The sequence below is a fragment of the Parus major genome, chromosome 6 (assembly GCF_001522545.3).
Source record: "Parus major isolate Abel chromosome 6, Parus_major1.1, whole genome shotgun sequence".
Classification (NCBI taxonomy): Eukaryota; Metazoa; Chordata; class Aves; order Passeriformes; family Paridae; genus Parus; species Parus major.
The window spans coordinates 29,122,752-29,146,850 of NC_031775.1; the positions used below are offsets into that span (position 1 = coordinate 29,122,752).

The following is a 24,099-nucleotide window of genomic DNA, read 5'->3' on the forward strand; positions in this document are numbered from 1 at the left end:
CTCTTCCTGCGGGAATGGCGGCCGGGCCCGCCTCCCGCCCCTCACGGCTGCGCGCGGCGGCGCCGCCATCTTGGGTGAGGGCGGAAGGGGCCGGTACAGGGACGTGGCCGGGGCGCGGCTATGGCGGCGGCGAAACCCGGGGGAGGCACCGGCACCGGCACCAACCTGCTCTTCTCCTCCTCCGCCACCGAGTTCAGCTTCAACGTACCCTTCATCCCCGTCAGCCAAGCTCCGGCTGCGCCGCCCGGCCCAGCGCTGCTGCCCGCCGGTACGGAGGGAGGATGGGAGGCAGGGAGGGAGGGCAGCCGGGAGCTCAGGGCATGTGCGGGCTCCCGCCGGGAAGGGCCGGGGTCCCCGGCCAGGGGAGCCCCCGGAGCCGAGCCGGGGCTCCCAGGGAGGCTGCGGGCCTGGGGGCCTCGCTTCGTGTGGGCTCGACCCGGCGCTGGGGCTCCCCGAGCCAGGTGTCCCTGGAGAGACGGTGCTTGGGATGACATTTTCTGCTTTCCTAAATTTTTTCTTTTAAAGAATTTCTCTGCTAAAGAATTCTTCTACTAAATTTCTCCTACTTCCCCCCTCCCTAATGCTTGTGCATGTGGTTTTTAGTTTTTAGCACTGTGTCTAAGGACGGGCGCTGATCTTCGCACTTCTAGCTCACCGACGCGTCAGTGCTTCCATTCAGTGTATACTTAATGTTTTCGTGTTTTTAAACGTTTTTCCCCTTTCTCGTGTTATCTTCTGCTTTCCCGGTTTGAAAATAGCCCATTAAGCAGCCACCTTATATATCCATGCTAATTTAAGCCTGGTTCTAATATCCTTTTCTCCTAAAGCTTTAATGGTGTTCCCAACACATGCGTGTGCTACTTAAAATCTGATGCTCAGCCAGTTTCAGATAAAGATTTTTCTGGGAATGTGTTCAGTCAGAGATTAAACCTTGAAACATTAGAAATACATCTAGAAACCAGATATTTCAAATTTTACTGTATTGTACATGTTGGGGTTGGACTAATGACCTTTGAAGGTCCCTTTTAATCCAAACGATTCTAAGCTGAGTCTTCAAAGCTTCATTTCAACACTGTTGTATCTTAGCTACCTTAGCTAAAATAAGTATTAATATAGCTGGAAACCAGTGCAGTACTTCTCTTTAGATTTAATAAAATGTTTGCCAAGTGTGATTTTGGAATAGTTTTTTAGAGCAACTACATTTTTTGGGTAGGAGAGATAAAAACATTAAAATATTACTCCTGCTTATTTGAGTAAATTAGATCATAAAGAAGTAAATCAAATACAGATTACATTGTGTAAACTTCCTAGGTTTTCATTCATGCAAATATACATCAATTTTTCTTTAAGAAAATAAAGTAATTTTTAACTGGTCTAGCTAGTAGCTTTACACAAATGACTGTCCTGGCAATTTCCTGAACATTTTGAAGCCAGCTAGGGATAAAAATCTGATGGGATTTGATTAATGTGATAAATCTTATGCTCTCTGTGTGACTTACAATTTGATTGGATGAGGATTCATGGTTTTGCAGCTGGAGTGAATTTCAGTGTCAGAGGCTGTGCCACATTCTATGTCAGCCCAAGTAAGGCCCATGTCCTGTTAAATGTTCTGTTCCCGCAGTCAAGTGTACTCACCATTTGTCCAGCCAGGTGCTGTTGGGATCTTCTTGAGCTTTGCAGTTTGACAATAAGATGCATTTTCTGGCTCAGGTGTGGGTGATGTAACCAATATATTTACTGTAGGCAGGGAGGAGCATTCCCAGAGAGGACGTGAACTGAAATCACTTGTGGTTGTCTGGTGACAGCCTGTGTGTAGGGAGGGATGTACAGGAGGTTGACACAGTCATGGGTGAAGAAAGACTGGTCTGTGCATGGGGAGAACACACGTCAAAGCTCTACACTCATTTTTTAACATTTGTGTGATGTGCTTATTTTAACAACATAGTTTTTTCAAAATTAGAAAAAGTCAAGATAAACGCTAACATTTTGTTTTGGGAAACTGCATGTACATACATATATACCTATAGTTTTTTATTTTGGCAGAACTTTTGTCGACCCCATTTTGCAAGGAAAACTGCACTTAAGCTAAATCTCCAAAGCCAATTTGAAATTGGAGAATAAAACTGGTGTTTTGTGAACATTCATTTGCTAAAGGCCTTGAGAACTCTTGAGCACACTGCTGCATGTTTATGGTGGCCTGACACTGTGAGGTGAACGGCTTGCTCTGCTGCCAATTGTTTGGGAAAGCTGAGAGTTGACAGTGTTGTTTGCAGTGTGCTTCCCACACTGTTTATGAGATGTGGATTTTATTGTTTAGAAGCTGAGACCTTTTATTTAGTATAAATGGCTACTGCTTGCAGCTGGGAGGTGATCCCCAGGCCTGACTTCAGAGTGGTCATTGGGTCTTGCATTCTCCACACTGTGGGTCACACACAGAGATTTTGGCTTTGTTCATCAAAGTGAGATCAAGGGTTGTAAGTGAAAGCAATAGGAATTGATAAATGCAGGTGATGCCTCACATTGACAGTGTCTGCACAGACTAAAAGAAGGTTAAAATAGTTCTTTTTAATCTTGGCAGCTCTGTCTTTTATGATTAATTAATTAGAATAGCAGCTTCCTAGGGAGGCTTCTCTGTGGATTCCCCTGTACTCCCTTGATGCTCCCTATTACAGTTGTGTTGGCTGTGGATAAAGGCATTTGTTGTTGGTTGCTCACAGCTGCAGACACTCTTGGTCTCTCTGCCTGGGGACTGAGCAGCAGAGATCCTCTGTGGTGTCTTCCCCACAGCCTGGGATCATTTGATTGCCAGGCAGGTGGAACACTGCTGGTTTCTGCAGGTGGCACTGACTCCTTGCAGGGTGCTGTTCCCTCAGCAGGCAGGCACTGCTGCTCAGACCATCACAACCTTAGGTGAGCTTACTGTGGGACCTACAATTGTGACAAACCTCCTTTTTATCCCACTTGCTCCTAGATCACTGCAAAGTAGAAAACTGTGATTGATCAAGACCTCTTTTATTTATTTTCTCCATGCAAAAGGGCACTCATGGCTTTGCATCTTTTTAAAGTCTCTCCTGCAATTATGCAGAATGGGGACTGATTTTTCTGAATCAGAGATGTAGCTTTTATGCAAGTCTAGAGTAGGATTTTTAGGGAGAACTGAAGCAAGTCCTGCTCATTAAATAGCTTGGGATTATGAGTTATGGTCACCTTACAAGTCAGATGAGAAGCCTTGAGGACTCTGCTGAAGGAACAGGCAAGAATGGATGGTTTATCCTGTAAGTTTGGCCTATTTAGGAATGTTTTTAAGCTCTGTCCTAAAAAAATTGGAACACAAAGTCCTCTATGCTTAGTAGCTGTTTTCATGGTGAAAGGATATGAACCAAGGTTGTTATTATTGCATTTGGGGGATAAGTGAAGTTGAGAGGGATTTTAGTGCCTGTCACATTGCCCTAGAAGGTTCTGACTCCAGTTGTATTTTGGTTTCTTATTTAATATTTATTGCATTTTCTGTGCACACTGAGTGACTTTCATGATCCGTTTTAAGTGTTCATCTTTTGTTTCATTTCATGATGTGCTGAATCAAGGATGTGTAAGCTTTATGGGGGCCAACAGTTTTGGCCATAGCTGATGGTGTTACAGAACATTTTGACCCCATACACTGATTTGGAGCTCTCACAAGATGCTTTTGTTTTTGCAGATGATTCTGCAGATGTTGGGGAAGAGGACAGCTTCTTGGGTCAGACTTCAGCCAGCCCCAACCCACCACAGACTTTCAGCTACTTCTCTCAAGTTCCCAGCAGCAGTGATCCCTTTGGGAGTATTGGGCAGCCACCCTTAACAACTGTTTCAACACCTGTCGGAGCACCAGCCTTCTCCAGACCTCCCACTTCACTCCCACTCGTGTCTGGGTCACAGGATGGGCAAAATGCCTTTCCACCACATATTCCCAAATCCCAGTCTTACAGTGCACCACCCACTTCCCAGGTGGGAATGGCACCATACCAGCCCTCTCAGCAGAGCTGTCCCCCACCTGCCAGCACCGCCCTGCCCGCGGGGAGCCCGCAGCAGCAGGGCTACAACCCCTACAGGCACACCACCCTGAGCAGCAGGGCCAACCCCTACCTCACCCCGCCCCAGCTGCAGCAGAGCCACCCCCCTGCCACAGCGTCCCCTGTGCCACCCGTGCAGATGTACCAGACACCCCCGGGGCCACTGACACAGGTATGTGACTCCTTCCAGCTGCCACAGCAAAACAAGTCATTTTCCTCTTTCAGCTCTGTATTTTGTCTTTTAAAGATTTTTCTTCTCTGAAAAGTAACCCAGAAGAAGTCTTGAGCCATTTATAACAGCAAAAGCTTTTCACTAGAAATAGCTTGGAGCTGTTGTTCCAGGAAAACTTGCTGATCTTTAAAGTGAGTGTACCCTGAGGCTGTAGCTCTGTGAGCTTCTGGGTATCAGAAACAAAGCCAGGTTGTGAAGTTCTGTTGTTCTTTTCTGTGGGTTTCAGAGTTTGCTGAGCTTCAGCTGTGTTGCTGCATTTTTTGTGCCTCAGCTTCAAATTAGGTCATTCAGCCATTTCAAAGATATGGGCTAAAATCTCTTTTCAAGCTGGTTTTGTGAAGCCAGAACTTTTTGAAACTAAGTTGTGTAAAATTATCAGCAAAAGCTTTGGAACACATCAGTTGAGGATTTTGTGCGATATAAAGCAACAATCTTCATCCTTTTCTACCTGCACAAAAGCATTATTAAAGTAATGCCAATGGGTTAATAAAACCTGGCACGTTTGCCTTGAAAACAGCAAACACTGTTTTTATTTTTGCCTGAGCTATTGCTATATTTCTGTTATCATGAATAAAGAATGTGAAGGTTATCCAATGGCAAAACATAGCAAAGGCAGTGGAACCTAAACAGTCTGGAGTTTTTGATTATATAATTTTCTTTTTGTTGGATTTCATATATTGTACAAGATTTTGGTGCCTTTTTTTTTCCCCTTTAAATGTGTCATGAACTGAGGTAGTTCTGCTGACTTCAGTTGCTTTTAGTTGTACTGACTGGGATTTTTGTACAATTTCTATGCAATTATCTTTATGTAGGCTGTAGACCATTTAAAAATCAGTTACTTTTCTTGTGCCACTGGTGCTACATTTGAGTTTGAAATCTGCCTGTTCTGGTCACTTTGCAGGTCTTTAACAAGTGGCCACTTGTTAAAACTGGGAGTCTTTATGCAAAAGCATAATAATGTGTAAATGAACAATGAGAAGAATGTGTTTTTATTTTCATGTCAAATTTTGTGGCTGTAAGAAACAAATTTAGCTCGAGTTTTGAAAATTTAAGAGAATATTTGAAATCTCACTGATTTTAGGTAATCATGATGGAAACCATGGCAGTTTTTAACAGTGTTTGTGGTATTGAAATTCACATTCTTTCTCAGTTTGAGAAGGTGTAAGTTCTCAAAATGATAAAGTGGACAATATTTTTTGAATGAACAGTAATGTTCTTGGGGAGGAAAACATGTTAGAAATAAAGTTTCAGAGTATTCCCTATAGTGAAGTATAGAAGAATTCTGTAAAAGCTCTAAGACTGAAGTGCTGAATCCATCTCTTTTTCAGTTTCCACAGTCCCAGCTCCAGCCTGCCAGGCCTGCAGGACCCCTGGTCCCAGCCCCTCCTGTGCTGCTGCAGAACCAGTATGAGCCAGTTCAGCCCCACTGGTTCTACTGTAAGGAGGTGGAGGACAAGCAAATATGGATGCCATTCAGCATTCTGGATTCTGCAAAACTAGAGGAGGTCTATAATTCTGGTAAGTCCTGTCTTATCCAGAGGTGAGCAGAAGGACTAAAGGAAAATATTGGGGTAATGCCACTCGTGTGTGTGGCAGCAATAAGTAAGGTTTTGAAGATGTCTTTTGTGCCACTTAATTTGTTTCATTGACATCATCACTGCTTGATGTTGTTAGTGTTGAGATGTACCATCCCAAGTAGGTATCAGATTTTCATACAGAACTCCTTGTTATTTGTGTCTTAGGTCACCTTTTTGTTAAACTGCCAGTTCTGGAATAAGTATTTCTGTTTGGGAGTTTTTCCAAGCTTTTTGTTGTGTACAGGGTATAGAAGCATTCTAGAAGCATCACAGTGTTACAAAGCTTCACTGCTGTGGTGTGATTGACAGCCCTAATGGCCTAATATTGATGCCAGGAGTGTCTGGGGCTGGGCTGAGAGAGCAGAGCTGTACTGGTGTGGTAACCACGTGTGGCTGTGTGTCCCAGTCCAGCCTGACCCCGAGAGCGTGGTGCTGAGCACGGACGGCGGCCGCTACGACGTGTTCCTGTACGAGCGCGTGAGGAAAGCCGTGTACTGGGACGAGGAGCCCTCGGAAGTGAGGCGCTGCCTGTGGTTCTACAAGGGAGACAAGGACAGCCGCTTCATCCCTTACACTGAGGACTTCAGTGACAAATTGGAGGTCAGTAAGTCACAGAGATCTTGTTAGTTCATTGTATTAATCACCGTAGAAACAGTTCTTCCTGTTTCGTGAAGATGATTTTCAGAATGCACTTCTTGGAACATAAGGAAATCCTGGAAAGAGGGGTGTCTAGAAGGCCACATTACTTCTGCATCAGTCCTGCACTGCTGTGACCTACACTGCCTGTGTAGCTCTACATGTGACATTTTTATATAAAGAAAATGATGTAATTTTTAGCTGTAGCATTGCATGAGGCCACAAAAGACTGAGAAGGTTGCCATGCTGATTTTGTGTAACTTGTTACTGTTTCAGGCAGAATATAAAAGGGCTGTAACTACAAACCAATGGCATCGGAGACTTGAATTTCCAAATGGGGAGACAATTGTTATGCATAATCCCAAGGTAATAGATTTTGACAATTGTGTCTCACAGGATTCATTCGGGGGGAGTGAGAAAATGGATGGAAGCATAAATTGAATGTGGTCTTAATCTTGCATGAAACATATCAGTTGTTTGTTCTGGGTGTGTGTGCTGTAAAGATGATCAAGTTTACAGAACACTGAACTTGTGCTTGCTTCAGTGTGCTGTCATGTGGTTAACAGACAGTACTTTCTGAAACCTAAAGAGAATAAGGGTTTGCATAGTAAATATTTTGGCTGAGCATAGCCGGCAGCAAATGGTAAGCAATTTAAATTTGTTTAAGCTCAGTCTGTACCAAACAAAAGATAATTAAAATGAAGAGCTTTAATGTGGAGAAGAGCATTAATCTAACTATAAGGTAAATAGTTTCTTTAGGGCCTGAGAAGGTTTCTGCTTATTTTCAGGCCATAAGAAAGTATAGCAAGACAAGCTTTAAAAGTATTCTAAATACTCTATGAATGGTCTCATGTGATTAAAACATGGACTTCAGCCTTATTGATCAATGCTGTTATCTGTTCACTTACCACAGATGCAGTAATTAATACACAGAACTTCCAAGGGCCAGAAAGGATCATGGTTAATCCTACTTAAAGTGTTTAATAATCCTGGTTAGGGAATTCTGTCCAGTAAAAATCTAGAGAAGGAGCATTTAAACCACTTGGTGTCGTAAATATGGGTTCGGACTCTAAGTACTATAAACAACTCTATTACTGAATTCCTCACTTTTTAAGGTTTTTGGACTACTTTAGATGCTGTTGTCCTTCCCTGAAAAGCACTGCACTCTTTCTATTTTCTCCTTGTGATAGAGTTATTGTAAATCAGGTAGCATTCAATTTCCTCACATTAGCAGTAATCTGCTAAGGAAGAGTGGTTACTGGAGACTGGGAAGGAGGAGCTTGAATAATGCTTGGCTGAGGATTTAAAATGGTTCAGGATCACTGGGTAGGCCCAGCTTCTTCACCTAGTGGTTGCTTTGAGTCATCTGTTTGCTTTTCTCACTAATGAGGATTTTGTGGAAGAAAACATTTGATGTTCAGATGCAAAGTAAAGCAGTCAAAAATATTTTCAACCATGCAGTGTTTTCGGACTAACAGTAAGAGTCATGAGGGTTTTCCATGGTTGGAATTGGACACTGTATGTGTTGCAGGTCATAGTTCAGTTCCAGCCTTCTGCCACACCAGATGAATGGGGCACCACTCAGGATGGGCAGACAAGGCCAAGGGTAGTGAAACGTGGAATTGATGATGACCATGATGAGATTCCTGATGGTAGGTGATGAGATTCCTGGTGTACTTGGGTCTGCACTGGGAGCAGTCAGTTTAGATCTTTGCAGAAGCTGGATAGTAGTGGGTGGAGTGGCTGTGTGCTGTTCGTACCTGAAGTCTAAAGATTGAAGTTATTCCTTCATCTCAGCTTCTTGATGAGGTTATCTGGTTTTGGAGTGTTTTAATCAAAGGAGTCCTGTGGGCTCTGTTATGTCCTGAGCCATGTTATGTATGTTTATAAAACAAGAGTGTATTACACTTGCTAGACTCTAAACTTTATGCCTTCTATATACATTGGTACTCTGAATGTTTTCCTTCTTTTTTTCCTACAGGAGAAATGTCCCAAATTGACCATCTGGTATTTATGGTTCATGGCATAGGTCCTGTATGTGACTTGAGGTTTAGAAGCATTGTTGAATGTGGTAAGTTTGGGCTTGTATAATGAGCAGTTGGATTCTTGCTGTTTAAATGTGGCTCTGTCTAGCTCATATTCAGATAAGCACATCTCTTTTTTTTTTTTTTGAAAGAGGAATCTTTAATGTTAAGAAGTTCAATATTTCCATGGTTATTTTCCAAACGCAGAATCTGTGTTCTGTCAAACGTGAAGCTTTAGCTGTTATTACTAGTACTCAGTATCATACTTGCAGGATGATCTGGGTTTTGGGATGTGTGGTGAGGGTTTTTTTTTTTTGGTTGATTAGTTTTTTTGCTTTTCTTTTTGTGGTGTGAGTGGATGTGTGGTGTGGTTTTGTGTTTTCTTTTTTTTTTTTAAATGCATTTTGGTACAACTGAGTAAATAAAGAAAGCCCTGTCTGGTTATGGAGTGAACAGGCAGTCATTGTGAGATAAATAGAAGCTTACTAGAAAATCCACTCTTAACAAAAATTTGTCCTTTTTTATTGTTAAAATAGTAGTACTTGAAAAGATTTTTTCCAATTTTCAGTTTTCATCATTTGTATTCTGACTATCTGTGAAATTAAGGGGAAGGAGGGACTATTGATGTATTACTTGAGTACTGCAGCTATCAGATTTTCATTATTCTTTTTTCTTCACAGTTGATGATTTTAGGACTGTTTCTCTGAAGTTGTTGCAGACTCACTTTAAGAAATGTTTGGAGGAACGCAAAGTGAGCAGGGTGGAATTCCTTCCAGTTCATTGGCACAGTTCTCTGCATGGAGATGCAACAGGTGTAGACAGGTGAGGGCTTTGTTTAATGTTGAAAACATCTTAAAAGCTACTTTTTAATGGGCTATGGAAAGTGGAGAAAAAGAGCAGTTCATATGCTCCGTAGGATACATGAGTAAATGTAGGACTGGATTAGAGAATTGCAGATTTTTTTAGATTTACGTTTTGATGGGGAGTATTTGGAAAGCTGGGAAGGTGTGAGGAATATTTCTCCTGTTTATTTTCATGCACACACCTGTTCAGTTCTGGATTTGCATGAGTGGCCAATGCATGATACTTGATGAGTGAGTCTGTGAGTCTGTGATCACAAGGATGAGGTGGTGAGCCTGGAGATGTTTTGTCCAGTATCAGGTGTGCTCAATTTAGAGTGGAGAATTTTCTATTCTTTACTTTCTTTCAGTCTGATTGAATTTAACCCTAGGAGTTATTTCTGAGGAAGACATTAAGCCTTCTGTCCAGTCCTAGAGGAGTGCCTGAATTATGATTAGGCACTTGAGTCAAGGGGTTCTCTTTTTTTTGAAGCAAAGTATTCTATATTTGGGTAGAAGTTTCAAAATCTGTTTAAAATCCTTTCCATGTGCCTACCCCTTTGCTGTGACTTCACATTTCAAGCTGTTCCCCTTTCTCAAAGCTGGGGAAGTAAAAATTGTGAGGGTGGCAATCTGTGCCACTTAAAGGGATGCTGATGTTCTCCAGACTCTTGTAGCTCAGTCAAATCACACTGCTTTTCTCCAGCCTTGGTGTTTTATTTGTATTTGAGCACTGCATGAGGAGGGATCCTTATTCTGTTAATCAAACCAGGCAGTCTCAAGTCTATAGCAATTCTAGTGCAGCTGTCTTGACTCCAGGCAGGCAGATGGTGATGCCAAGCTTTTTCTTCAAAAAGAGAGTATTACCATTCTATGATTCTAATTTTATATGCAATTTCTTTTTTCTCTTCCCCTTCAATCTGCTCACCAAACTTCCCTGGCACTTTATGAGAGCAGTGTTGGAATAGAAAAGAGGTTATTTCAGGCATTTCTTCAGCCTGGAGAGGAAAAGGAGCTGTATCTTTCTCAATACTGCAATCAGCAGGTAGCATTAATGTGTGAATATGCAACAAGGCCAGAAGGCTGTATGGGTTTTTAAAATCTCTTTAGAGACTCTTTCTATAGCATTTACATTGCATTAATTTCAAAAGCTGACAAAGTCCTCACGAGTGTTTCCTTAAAGCCTTTCACACTTTTAACGATTCTGTGTTACCAGGAACATAAAGAAAATCACTTTGCCGAGCATTGGTCGCCTGAGGCACTTCACCAACGAAACGCTGCTCGACATCCTGTTCTACAACAGCCCCACCTACTGCCAGACCATCGTGGATAAAGTGGGCATGGAAATGAACCGCCTGTACGCGCTCTTCATGAGCCGCAACCCCGACTTCAAAGGGGGAGTCTCTGTGGCTGGGCACAGTTTAGGTGATTGTCTGAGGAATGTTGCTTTTATTCCAAATCAGTTCCTCCTTTAAGGAAAATGGCCCCTTTGTTATGCATAAAACTCAATTTGGCTGTTAGGGCATGACTGTCTTTCAGAAAACAGCTGACAAACTCCTCTTAACGGTTGAGTTTAGCAGGCTTTGAGAGAAAGTTAGTATTTCCCATCATGAAAACTTAGTGTCTAATCTGTGTTAAAAAGTTAACAGGTTATCTGGTGTCTTGTTAGGTGGGTGATGTCTGTGTCTCAGAACCCCCACTTAGTAAAGGTACAATCATTTTTTAGAAGATGGAATGAGTGTTAGAACAGCATACTGACATACTGGTTTGGACTGACACTTTTCCTCCAGCTCATCAAGCACTCAGGTGTTTAAGGAAAAATGTATATAAAAAAATATATAAATAATTTAGTCATGACAACTATATAAAGCATGAGCAGGGAAAAAAAGGGGTTGCTTTTAGCTGAGAGTGGTTATGTTTGATATAATATATGGCTTTTTTAATTCAGCCATCTCTTTTGATCAAACTATACTGTGGCATTACTATTGCATATAAATTTGCTCAAGATTAGGGACAGGAAAACCTGATATTTTTCCTAAATCAACTCTAATTCCTGTTTGCAGGTTCTTTAATTCTATTTGACATATTGTCTAACCAGAAAGACTTGGCTTCATCAGTAAATTCTGGACCATTCTCTGGTGTTAATGGGAGTGTGAAGGACGTGGCTGTTCATGATAAACAGGTAACTTGCATGCTGGTCTTTCCAGATCTTTTCCAATAGATCTGATATTTTTAGTCATTTTTTCTTATAACTGAACCAAGTTTGTGGGTTTTGAATAGTACATTTCTAAACATGCAAATGGAAAGGTGCTGTTTTGTAAATACTGTCATTTCTCAGGACAAATTAATTAGATCTCTCTTAAGTTCCAAGTAGGCCAGTAGTGAGATTTGATGGTGAGCATCAGCTTTGACCCTTGTGAACATGTAACTTGGTCTAGCAGTATCTAAGTGGTGGGGGAGGTGCAGAAAAGGAAAGCAATTTGTGTTTAGACTAGAAATGGTGACCAGTTGTTTGAGGAATAAAAGGAAGCACTTTTGAGTGTTTTATCTCTCATAGTAATTTTAAGATATTTATTTCGCAGGTCTGTTTTAGTGGAAAATCTGTATCCTGCTTCACTAAAAATGGATATATATTTACAGAGCTTGCTTGATAATGTTTTTAGGAGAAAGTAGTTAAACGTGGTTTTGCTTGCTGCTTACTGGTTTTCCACTGTTAGAGGATGTGATTCTGTTTCTGTGCTGTTCTGTTGAGATGACTGAAGATACCAGTTCCTTGGGCTCCTCCATTGCTACTTCTGCTGATGACCTTTGTGAGGCTGAGGCAGAGGAAGATGTTCCCACTCTGCAGAAGACTCTGGAAATGCTCAGTTTGTCAGAGTACGCCAGCACCTTTGAAAAGGAGCGGATTGACATGGAGTCTCTGGTACAAAAATGTTCACTTGACTTGTAGGGGTTTCCCAGGGTATGGAGGTTTCTGTTTGGCTTTTCTTCTTGTTGTTTTGTTTTTCCTTTCAGTTCTGTGGCCATGAAAGCAGTTGCAAAGATAAGATAATCAATGTATGAAGACTGCATGTTCTGCAGCTCTTGTTTTATCTTGGTTTGATGCATCCTTCCAGTTAAGGCACTTTGTGTCATATCTTTTTAATTTTTTTCATTTTCTGTAGTTTTATAAATTGAGTGAACAATTTCATAAGTCATTGCCAGTAAGAAATTATTCAATTCACTAGAAAAGTTACAAGTACTTTTTCTTCTAGAAAAACGTTTTGATGTGTGTGTTTGGTGTTTGTTTCTTTAGCTCATGTGTACAGTTGATGACCTCAAGGAGATGGGGATACCTCTTGGACCAAGAAAGAAAATAGCTAATTTTGTAAAAGACAGAGCTGCCAAGCAGGTAAATACATATTTCAGGACTGAAATAAAAAGTTGTTCAGCAAATGTAACTGACTTCCTTGTTGTGGAGTAGCTTCTATTCTTGAACATTCTTGTTAGCATCCTGAATATATTAAAGAAATTTTGACAACTGTGAAATTAACTTTTATTCTCCCTAACTTTAAAACTTTTCTCAAAAGGAGCAGAAGAAAGCAGTAGCAGAAAAGAAAGCTGTGCTGGCTGCCACACTCCAGACTCAAGAAGACACCCAGAAACCAAAAGAGGCAGTTTCTTCTGTGTCACCTTCAGAGTCTGGTCAGATGCACTCAAAGAGGAAGCTCCCAGTTGGTGCATCTGTGTCTTCTGTGAACATTGACTATGAGTATTTTGAAGTTGGAACTGGCCAGGTGAGACTACATAGATCTAAATGATTTGAACAATTTAAAGGATTTGATCAGTCCTCTCTTTTCACTATATTTTTTTTAATGTTGATGACCTTTCACTGCTTCCTTTGAAGTTCTGAGAGATGATGTGTCTGATTTCTGTCTGGTAGGTTTCTGTGGTTTACAGCGCACTGGACTTTGAACCAGATATTTTCTTTGCTCTTGGGTCCCCTATTGGTGTGTTCCTTACTGTGAGGGGTGTGGAGAAGATTGATGAAAACTACAGGCTCCCTACCTGCAAGGGATTCTTTAATATCTATCACCCAGTGAGTAGCAGTGCTTTTAAGAATTCGATTTTAGTTGATGTAGATCACAAAAAAGGCAGAATACTAAGTTTTATCTTCTGAGCATGACACCTCTTGTTCCCCTACATGCATTTCCAGGCATGGGTTGTTTTGATAGTATTTGCCTTGTTTCTTTTCAGAATTAAGGAAGTTTTTTTGGGGGGGGAGTTGTTTGGATTTTTGCATTGAGTGCATTGAGGCCACTCTTGTAGATTTGAATGGAATATTTATTTTTTTTACATGCACTGTTTGTCCTCCTTTGTCTCATTTTGTTTAACAATTGAACAGTGAAATGTTGCTAGAGATTGAGTGCAAGGAAATCTTGCTATTGTGTTTCCTCATTAGAATCTCCTTCTGCAGGAGAACAAGACCAAAGTAGTTCATGAACCTGCTTAATATGTCTTGAACTGAATTTCTGTAAATTTAAATAGTGCAGAATTCAAAACTGGTTGTCTATAAACCACAAATAGGGATTTTTTTCACTGAAAAGTGGTAATTGGAATAATTTTAAAGATAACTAAATGTCAATGTGTTGTCTCTTAACAGCTTGATCCAGTAGCTTACAGGTTAGAACCAATGATCATTGAAGACATGGATTTAAAACCAGTTCTCATTCCACATCATAAAGGCAGAAAAAGACTTCATCTGGGTAAAAAGAAAACTTATTTAATATGGATCCTATGCTTATTTACTCATTTGATGCATTAGAATATTGTAAGATTTTCAGAGACTAATGAATATCCCTGGATATCTGACTCCATATTTTTCCTAAACATCAGAGGTGATTCTACCCAGCCCCATAATCTGGGCATTCACAATATCATTCCCAAGTAATAATCATATTTCCTTCAGATTTAACCTTCTTATTAACCAAAGTTTTATTAAAAAATTGCTGTACATTGATCATTGTACTTGATCACCTTCATTTGTAAGAAGCTGTGAAACAGAAACCAAATTTATTGGTGTCCCTAATGAGCACCATGATGTGTTTAACCAGAGTCTGTTCAGTGTGGGAACCTGAGGGAGAAGGAGGTTCTGTAGCCATTGGAGGGCAGGGACTGATTTTGTTGCTCATGGGTGTGCATCAGACCAAGGTGCTTTACTTAAATTTTGCACATCTAATAAGGAAAGTCAGTTTTGCTGCTGTGTAAGTTCATAGAGCCCTCCTGAAAGCCTCTCTTCATGCATTTGGAGAGATTCTGCAGTATCTGTCCTTGGGAATTGTCCATTAGAGTGAGTCTGCTTTGCTAGACTGCACAAGATGCTTGTTTCAGGTTACAACTCTCCAAAAGTGGGTATAGTAAAGGAGAAGAATATGGTCTGTTGCTGCTTACTGTTTTTACTTTGATGTAGGTGAATTCATTGACCTGTTCAGTAAGAAGTCAGTTGTGTATTAATTGCATTTCACCTAATCTATTTAAATGGAATAGAGAAGCAAGAAACACACATTTATGACATAGCAGGCCTGCTTCCCCTGGTAATTGGGATGTTTATTGAACAGAACTTCCATAATTTTGGTTTTAGTTGGTAATTTTAAATCCTTCTGAATTAAATTTTTTGTTTGTTTTTTTTCTCTTTCTCAGAGCTGAAAGATTCTCTGTCTCGTATGGGATCTGATCTGAAGCAGGGCTTTATTAGCTCTTTGAAGAGTGCATGGCAGACCCTTAATGAATTTGCACGTGCTCATACATCTTCAACCCAGCTGCAAGCAGAACTGGAGAAAGTAGCTAACCAAATTAAAGAGGAGGAAGAAAAGCAGGTGGTGGAAGGTATGTGGACACATTTTTGGCTTTTCTGTAACTTATCTCAAATAAGTTGACGCTTGAGTATCCCAGTGACAGTTTGCTATTGATTTTCCTGACCTTGTTAAGGAGGTCTCTGCTAAATGCCAGGTTCCCACCAAAGCTGCTCTGTCACTCTCATCCTCAGCTGGGTGTGGAAGAGAAATTACAGTGGAAGCTTTGTGGGTTGGAGTGAGTTCAGGGAGAGATCACTCAGCAGTTACTTCCTAAGAAAACTGTTTAAAGTGTTAGGAAAGAAGTAAGCCTGTAGTTCAGTAACCTTTCTGAACCACACTGGGCAGTTCAGGTTGTTACTGTCTTATCACAAACACTTGGAAATTACAGCAGGAAAAATGGGTAATATTTCTAAATTATAGTCAAGCAGGCTGTGCTTGAAAATAGTTTAAATCTGAAACTTTGATTTTAGCTGAGAAGATCACTGAAAGCCCAGACCCTCCAAAAGATGAAGATGTTTCAGTGAAGGTTGGGATGCTGAATGGAGGACGTCGCATTGATTATGTTCTACAAGAGAAACCAATAGAAAGCTTCAATGAGTACCTGTTTGCTTTGCAGAGTCACCTGTGCTACTGGTAAGGGGAAAAACCTGTGATTCCAGAAATATTGCTTATGGTACACAGCATGTGTGATTGTCCAGGAGTGTCAGGCTCAGGGTGTTGTGCTTGCATGTCACTATCTGATAATCCTATCTCAAAATAAAATCCTGTGTTAACACACAGTAAACAGATTTTTTGCAATAAAGACATTGAACACTGTTCTTGACCTTTGACACTCCAGGTACACATTTTTAGCTACTGTAATTTCAAATAAAGGAGAGCTCTGGAAGTATTTTCAAAACTAGTTTTTCAAATAAAAGCGTTCACAAAGGATTTTTATTAGACTACAGTAAGTGGTAAAACTTTATTGCTTCTTCTGGCAGAGCAAGGGATGTGTGAACTATATTTAACAGCACACCTTGTAATAGCCAACCTTGGGTGTCAGCTGTGAGCTGTCCAAAGTGATGTTGGTGAGGGAGGAGTGACTGACTCCTCATTTTGAGTTCAGCAGGTGCTGGACAAAGAGTGCTTTACATTCTTTCTGAAGGTTTTGGTTTTCAGTAGGTAATTTTAGCAGCAGGATGTTTTCCAGAGGTTAAAACACAGCTCTGAGGGCTTTACCTGAAGGGTCTCATTAGAGCCATCATCACTTCCCCGTGGAAGTTCAGCACCTGCCAGAGGAGAGGAGGGGTTACCGGGGCTGCTGTGAGCACTGAGCTCTGGCAGGGTGACCTGGTGGTGGCAGTGCCGTTCCACAGCCAGGGCTGAAGGGATGGGAATTCTTTCCACAGGGTGGCAGCCGATCACTGCCAGGATTTAAAACACGTGGTACCTGTAGCTGTTTTGGTCATTCGAGTAAGGAAGATCAGTATAGTGATTAATAACCCAAATAAGAGAGGATTTTTTTCCTAAGGAATGTTGGCAAAAGCTTTAAATGAAATGCTCTGAGTGTTGGAGAGATTGGAGCTTCTGTGTTGAACCTTCTGCTTACTTGTTTGCTGCTCATTTAATGAAGAGACCATCAAGAAATGTTGGTGCTGAATGGTGAAAAATACATGTAGTTCCTTAGCTTGCATGTTTAATTCTGTGCTGGTGTTATGCAAATTATGTTCCTCATATTTGGAGGATCACAGTTGTAACTATCCAAATCTCCTTTACTGGCTCCATATATCATTGATTTTAAAAAGCATGGGAAGCTGCCCTCATCTAACATCTCCTTTAGCTCTGGAACTTTGTTAAAATTTGCCTGTTTAACATTGTTTTTGTTTTTATGTTGGTATTGTTTATGTGTGTTTTAATAGCATTTTATAGTTGAAGAAAAAAATTAAGTCTATTCATATTAACTTTAAATTCAGATAGCCCAAAGCTTTAATTTTTGAAAAGAGGAGGGAAAACAGCACTTAAAAACACTGCACTTGAATGATATTAATCTTTAAATTATTTGAGAGCTACCTAACATTTTAATGGTAAGGAAGAGAGGAAGACTATGGGTATTTAACATAGTCTGTTTACAATTAAGGGCCTGCCAATTAGAGAAGAATTAGAATATTGCTGCTGGAACTGGGCTAATTAATAGAGTGAGATAAAATGAGTAGAACGAAGTATGGAATATATTCAGGACAAAAAGTGATACATTATTTGAGGGGATTAAGACAAGGAAGCAATGTCAAAGAAGTGGGTAGAGGTGGGGATTTATAGTTGCAGCTTAGGAAGTTAGGGAGGACAGGAGGAGGAAATGCACTAGAGAAAAGGTGAATGCACAGGCTGGGGTTGATAGCAGAAATAATTGAAAACTTGTGTGGATTTATAGCTTGAAAGAAGTCGGTAGAGGTAAGCTCATGTTCATGAGAAATAAATACTAGGCCATCAATAGACTATCTGATATTGATAGACCATACTGAACTAACTTTTTCCTTTATTTTTTTTTCTTCTTCCCTTTTTTCCTTTTGTTTAATTTAATTCATTCTTCCTAGGGGATCTGAAGACACTGCCTTGCTGTTTCTCAAAGAGATATACAGGACCATGAATATCAATCCTGAGCAGCCACAGCATTGATGTATAAAAACCTGAATTTGTAAGTTTGCTCTGATGTAACTTCTGTGATCATATCAAATTTAGCTGCAGCTTAGATGTCTTTCCCTTTCTCCTCTGAAGTAAATTATGAAGCAGCCATAAAATGTCATTTTGTTTGCAAAAACAGTTTCTAAACTTGAATGCAAAGGAAGCCTTTGAGTTCTTCCTTTCATTCACAGAAGATATCTGATGTTTTGGTTCTGGATAATAATTGCCACTACAAATACAACTGAAGTATGATCTCTATTATGCTTCTCCCTCAGTTCAGTTTGGTTGTTCAGTGAATGTTCAAGAATAGGAAATTTTGGTGAAATTGGATATGATGAAACTTTATTTACAGTGCTGTGGATTAAAGACACCAAAAGTGTTTCACTGTTTCAGTGTCCATATTGGATTGGTTGACTAATGGTGCACATTTGCCAGCAAAAAACTGTTTGTCTCCTCAGAAGATGTTAAACATTGCTGTTGATAAATTAATGAGACCCTTATTTAGGTCAGTATTTTATTATCTTTGTATGGATTAAGACTTTCAGTAGAAAAAGTGAAATGACACAGCATGGAAGTTTGCTTTGAAAAGAAATTAAGTACACATTATAATTGAGTAACTTATATCTGAAATATTCTTGGAGGTATTTTTATTTTAAGATGTAGGTTTCCAAACTGAGGATCTGTGTTGTACCAGTTTGCATCACTGGATGTTCCAGGAAAGAAAATACTGTCTTTTGAGAGGCAAGGAAGAAATAATACGCACCTTGCCTTTTTGGAATTATACACGATAATTTCTGATGTATTTCTCCATTTTCAGAAGAACTGATAATGTCAAGGTACATAAATACCCAGCATGAAGAGAAATGCTTGACATTTCAGAGGAATGTTTTAGGTATCTTTCATTGCTACCCTACAGCTTTAGTACTCTTTTGTAACAGAGTGCTTCTGATGGTCAGTTGATAGCAGCTTTCTTTAAAATAAAATGTCAAGGCTGATCAAATGCATTTCTTTAAAGTATGGAGAAGTAAAAGGAAAAAGGCACCAGCTGGCTGCACAGCTCTGACAGTGGTGTATCAGTCATCACAATGGCTTATGCAGAATCTCAAGTCACAGTTGCAGAATTTTTTCTCTACTTCTATTTCTTTATGATGGTTCTGGTTGAAATTATAGGAATCTCATTGCAAAGGAAATGCCTTTAAGCCTCATTGCAGGGGGGAATGGGATGTGATGATTTATCAGTGCAAAGCTCAGTGGAGCTTGTTGCTGAGCTGCAGCAGATGCTGGGATAATTGTGTTTTTTTCATTGAGAACTACACAGTTGGGGGACAGTTTATCAGGATATCACACAGCAAAGCACAATCAGGGAAGTCTGTAATTCCATCAGGAGTTGCTCAGAATGTCCCTCAGCACTGGCTTGACTGGACAGTGTTTGAGACTGGAATTCAGATACCAGAGGCTTAAATGGGAGGGCAGAATGCACTGAAGTGGTGTCTTGGGAAGGCTGCACAGCACGAGACCAGGGTCTTTTCCACATGAAGAGAAATGTCTTTATATGTGGTGTGTAAAATATCTCATCACAAGGAATCTGGAAGTACTGAAGTGGAAAATTCTCCCCCAATGGTAGCAGTCATGTGGGCTTTTTATTTTTTTTTTCTGTTCTTTTGAGACCTTGAAACATGAAGGGTGGCAGTGTGAAGTTAATGGATTATCCAGTAGTGCCTCTGACAGCAATATCCATTTTATTTTGTATGAGTGACTTGGTTTAGGTCTTCTAGACCATCTTGAAGCTGCTCTTTGTAAAATAGTAGTGTAAGGTTTCATGTAAACAACGAGAAGAAGTACACCAGCAGATTAAACCTTGGACATATAAACTATCACCATCCTCACTAGGATAATTTATTACCAGAAGCTAAAGAATCTAACAGCTGGTTAAAATGTATAATGAATGACACCCTATTAGCAGTTGTTGTGAGCTTTGTGTTTGCAGTTGTAATTGCCAATTTGTGTCCACAGAAAGTACATTTTAGAGGCTTTCCTGTATGTAAAGTTTGATTAAAAACGTGTATGGATTTCTAGATCTTTCTGAGCCCTCTTGAAATTAAATGGTGGCATATTTAATTTGATTAGTACTACTGCAGGAATAGAAAACCTGATAGATTTCCTATTTCCAATATGTCCATGTTTGTTCTCTCTGCAGAGCCATAGCTGTTGCTCCAGCAGACCTGGTGAAAAACCCTCTGAAGAACATCTGGTATTTTCATAGTTGCATATGACAGATAAGCATCAGAGGATTTTCTCCTGCTGGTCCAGAACTTGCTTGGATTCTACCTTCTTGTGTCACTTCAAGCAAACTTAAGTTATGAGATGATCAACACTGTCATTCAGGAGATGGATGAAATGACACAGATTTGATCTGAAATCAGTTCAGTTGTATTATTGCCAAATATAAGGTGTTTGAAGAAGGTTTTATTGGTATGCAAATCATAACTTCTGTCCTTCAGCTCTCCTGGCTCAGCTGGCTGCGAGATATGCCTTGCCTTCCAAGGCAGCATGTCCTTAGTAAAAAGGACTTGATGAGAAACAGCAATAATTAACTTTTCTTGGCACATTTGTTCGTCCACCTTTAAGAAATGAAATGTGAACTGTAGTTATAACCGTCTTTAATACAGATTACATAAACCAGTTCATATTTACTAAAAACTAGCAACCAGAATCATTTTCTTACTATTGTAAGTGTGATGGAGATTATTTTATAAAGACCTTTTTAAGCCTCTGTTAAGAGTTTTATTGTGGCTTTTTTTTAAGTAAAAATGAACCTTTGACTTTGAAAATACTAGAATTTTGTTACAGCTAGTTCAGTGTTCACATATCCTGAAATAAGGAACGATTTAAAATGACAGTTTGATCTGGTAATTATAGAATCACAGACTATTCTAAGTTAATTAAGGCAATTTTAGTGAAACTAGGCTGCAGTTGTGAGAGCTAAAACACTTACCTTGACCTTACAGTTTAACATCTCAAAACAGTTACTGTAAATAGGAACCTGAAGCTTATGGGTGCTAGATAATAATCTAGATCCAGCCCTGCAATCCAGACTCCATTTTCATGTGGTGAGGTTGAGGTGAGTTAGGTATTGTGAAACCTTTGGAATTCATGTCTGAATACTGAGCTTCTGTAACTTTCTCTCTGGTTTTGATTCACACACACATTGTGGCTTTCCTTAATATTAGTGGCTTAACCTAATTCCTGGCTATTTGCCTCTGTTATTGCAGTAAACAAATTTTGAAATGCAGTATGTTTTTTTTTTTCCTTGATATGTGTACAATACACATTAATGTGTATATATAAATTGATGGCTGTAATTAAAATTACCTTATTTCCACTGTGTCTTTACAAAAAGGTTTTGTATTTAATCACAAAAAATTGCTTGGAGGGTTGCTTAGTCCAACTTCCCAGCTTAGGACCTTGTTAAGGCTGGAGATCCTTTGCCTCTCTGGCCCTGTTGTAATGTTTGATTACTAGGATTACATTTTTTTTCCTAATACACAGTTGAAATTTTCTGGGAGGAGCTTGTATCTGTGGCCTTTTGTCCTTTCTCTGCATCTTCAAAAATAACATCTCTGTCTTCTCTTGTACTCTCACGTTTGACAGTTGAGGACAGCAATGAGATTTTCCTGTTTGGCTTCTCAAGACCCAACACTTCCCTTGGCATCTCCTTGTCTGCCATGGGCTGTGACCTTTTACTGAGTCTTGGGGCTTCCCACTCAACCGGCTTTCCAAAATCCTTCTTGCTCTGGGGAGCAAGTTTGCCAAAGGCAACTTTTTATCCAAAACAGACAAATGTCTTTGTATCTTAATAAATTAACCTGCCACACAACATTTCTTAAGCTTTACAATGTCCTTTGTTAGTTAGAATGCATTTTAAATATATATATATATATACACTACAAAAACCCCATGACTGCTGGCCTCATTTTCATGTTAAATATCAGAGTGGAGGGTTATGTGCACTTGTATTTATCAACTCTGCCACACTGAGCAATCTGAGTTTGCTTAAATAGCGTTTTTAAGAAGGTGCTGGGCTGTGACATCCCCTTGGGAGCGATCAGCAGTACCAAGGAACAGTCAGATTTTATGGGTGTGTGAGAGTTGTTGCAGGGAGCCCCTGGCTGGCAAGGAGCTGCCTTTGCAATGGAAGAGGGAACAGGAGGATGCTGCAGGAATGAGGAACATCTGGAGTGCAGAAATTGGTTTGGGAATATGGCATAAAAATTAGTTGTACTTACAGAAACAAAAAATGGGCTGCAATTACAGTAACAAGCCATTATTACCTCTTAAAAGCAAATGGAAATTTAGACATAAAGGAAGGAAAAATAACTGTAACCTATGGTTATGTAAAACAAAGAAAAACAAAATAAATACTGTTTATAGAGTAATTTTAAATCTGGTACAAGTGAATACTTTGCTTCCTCAGCAGAAATCTTCCTTGTGTGCTGCAACACACACCACACACAGCACAGCTTCCAGTACAGCCAGTAAATTTTGATTTGTTTTTGTATGTATTATAATGCATAATTAAACAGGTAAGGCTAATTACACTTTGATTAGTTAATGCACATACAAAAATTTAAGGTTCTTCTATATTTTCATTTTTGCTGAAGTAGTTGTAAGCAGTAAAAAAAAAAACCAAAAAAAAATTGTCCAGAAGATTTTTTTTAAAAAATCAAAATATCTATGGAACAGAGTAAGACAGGAAAGGAGGTGGAAATTTTATATTAATTATTTCTAATAAAAAAAATCAGAGCCTCTTTTAAGACATCCAGTACCTTGCCAAAAAAATCTTATTTGGGTAGAAGTGAATTTTTCGCTGAAAACTTTTTCTTCTGGAAAACTTTTTATCTGCTGCTTCTCTCCCTCTGTTCCAGGCCTCCCTGCTTCTGCCAGTAGGAACATTTCTGTCCTTTGGGAACACCTCCTCACGCAGCTGTTCATAAAATAGCATAGTCAAATAATTCTTATATATAAATAATTCTTATATAAATAATTCCTTATGCTGGGAGATGCTTTGCATAGCACAGAAAATTTTCAGTAACTGCTGGAGTTGTCCTGGTCCTTTCCCAATGAATGTTAAATTAATATTTATAACTTTGTGTCTGCAATATGACAAACATTTTACAAACTCTGTCTAAAACGCTGTTTCCATAATAATTTTGTCCCTGATTTCTCCCTGCGTGTGATTTTTTTTTTTCCTAACATGTCATGAATAAAATCCAGCATTTCATGTTTCCTACAAAATGATCAGTGCCAGGGTACTGCTGGTGGAGACTGGATATTCGAGTAGGAGTAAGGATTGGGAAAGAACTGTATTAATGGACTATTACTTTTAATCATCCCTTTGAATTAGGGTGTGTTCCCCAGAGTTGAAATAAAAAATCCCATTAATTTCTGTTTAATAATGGGAAATATTATTTCACATGTCTGTTCCCATTTCAGTGCTCTTGGCAAAGATGTGCTTAATCCAAATGATGGAATCACTTGGCAACTACTTGGATTTAATAGGAGCAGTCTGAGGTTTTTTTCCACACACTGTTCTAACAGCAACTCTTGAACTCTGAGCTTGGCTCTAGACTCGATTTTCATAACTGTAAATCAGGATTAACTTCCCAAAGGCTGATGGAACCAGTGTAAATACAATTACAGGCAGCCTGCAGGGCATTTCCACAGAGCCACAGCGAGGGTGTTTATTTGCTCCAGGTGCAGATTTACCAGGGATGTCCTCTAAGGAGTTCCCATTTTCCCATGGTGACAGGAATGGGGTGAGGGGGAGCAGAAGATGGGCTCTGGGTACCACACAGCTCTTGGGTGTCTGCCAGGAGGGAGGCTGAGGGAAAAATGGGCACTGCAGCAGTGAGCTGGGATCTGGGGCATCCAAACAGGGTTGTTGGAGCATCCTTGGCATGTGGGGTTTGACCAGAAAACACAGGAATATGTGAACATTGTGTTTTTTGCTGTGTGATGCAAACAGAGGTAAGAAAAGCAGGAATGGGGATGTTACCCACAATCACCAGGACCCAGGACTGTCCCTGCAAAGCTGCTTTCCTGCTGGACAGCCCCCACTTCTCCAGCCTGCTGAGGTGCCCCTGACCAGCAGCACAACCATCACCCAGCACTTCTTTTAGGCTTTATTCCTAACTGCAAAGTGACCTGTGGACAGAAAAACATAAACTGCTCTGCCCCCAGTTGCAGATCC

At 40.0% G+C, this 24,099-nt stretch overlaps 1 protein-coding gene across 2 annotated transcripts; it reads left to right on the plus strand.

Annotated features, from left to right (window-relative positions):
• Positions 1–79: 79 nt before the first annotated feature.
• SEC23IP (SEC23 interacting protein) lies at positions 80–21,726 on the plus strand. 2 transcript variants are annotated; one of them, XR_004498167.1, is made up of 20 exons: positions 80–268; positions 3,698–4,221; positions 5,610–5,799; positions 6,265–6,458; positions 6,771–6,860; positions 8,026–8,146; positions 8,476–8,565; positions 9,199–9,340; positions 10,574–10,782; positions 11,421–11,539; positions 12,110–12,280; positions 12,653–12,748; positions 12,927–13,133; positions 13,280–13,435; positions 14,000–14,102; positions 15,037–15,222; positions 15,662–15,824; positions 17,762–17,862; positions 18,507–18,685; positions 20,047–21,726. XR_004498167.1 is itself a non-coding variant. In XM_015633684.3 (19 exons), exons 1-18 carry the CDS (start codon positions 121–123, stop codon positions 17,841–17,843), a joined length of 2,991 nt encoding a protein of 996 aa, XP_015489170.1. In that variant the 5' UTR covers positions 80–120; the 3' UTR covers positions 17,844–17,862; positions 20,047–21,455. The 2 variants fall into 2 exon arrangements, 1 of the variants encoding a protein (XP_015489170.1); XM_015633684.3 differs by lacking the exon at positions 18,507–18,685 and having other exon boundaries at positions 20,047–21,455.
• Positions 21,727–24,099: the final 2,373 nt, after the last annotated feature.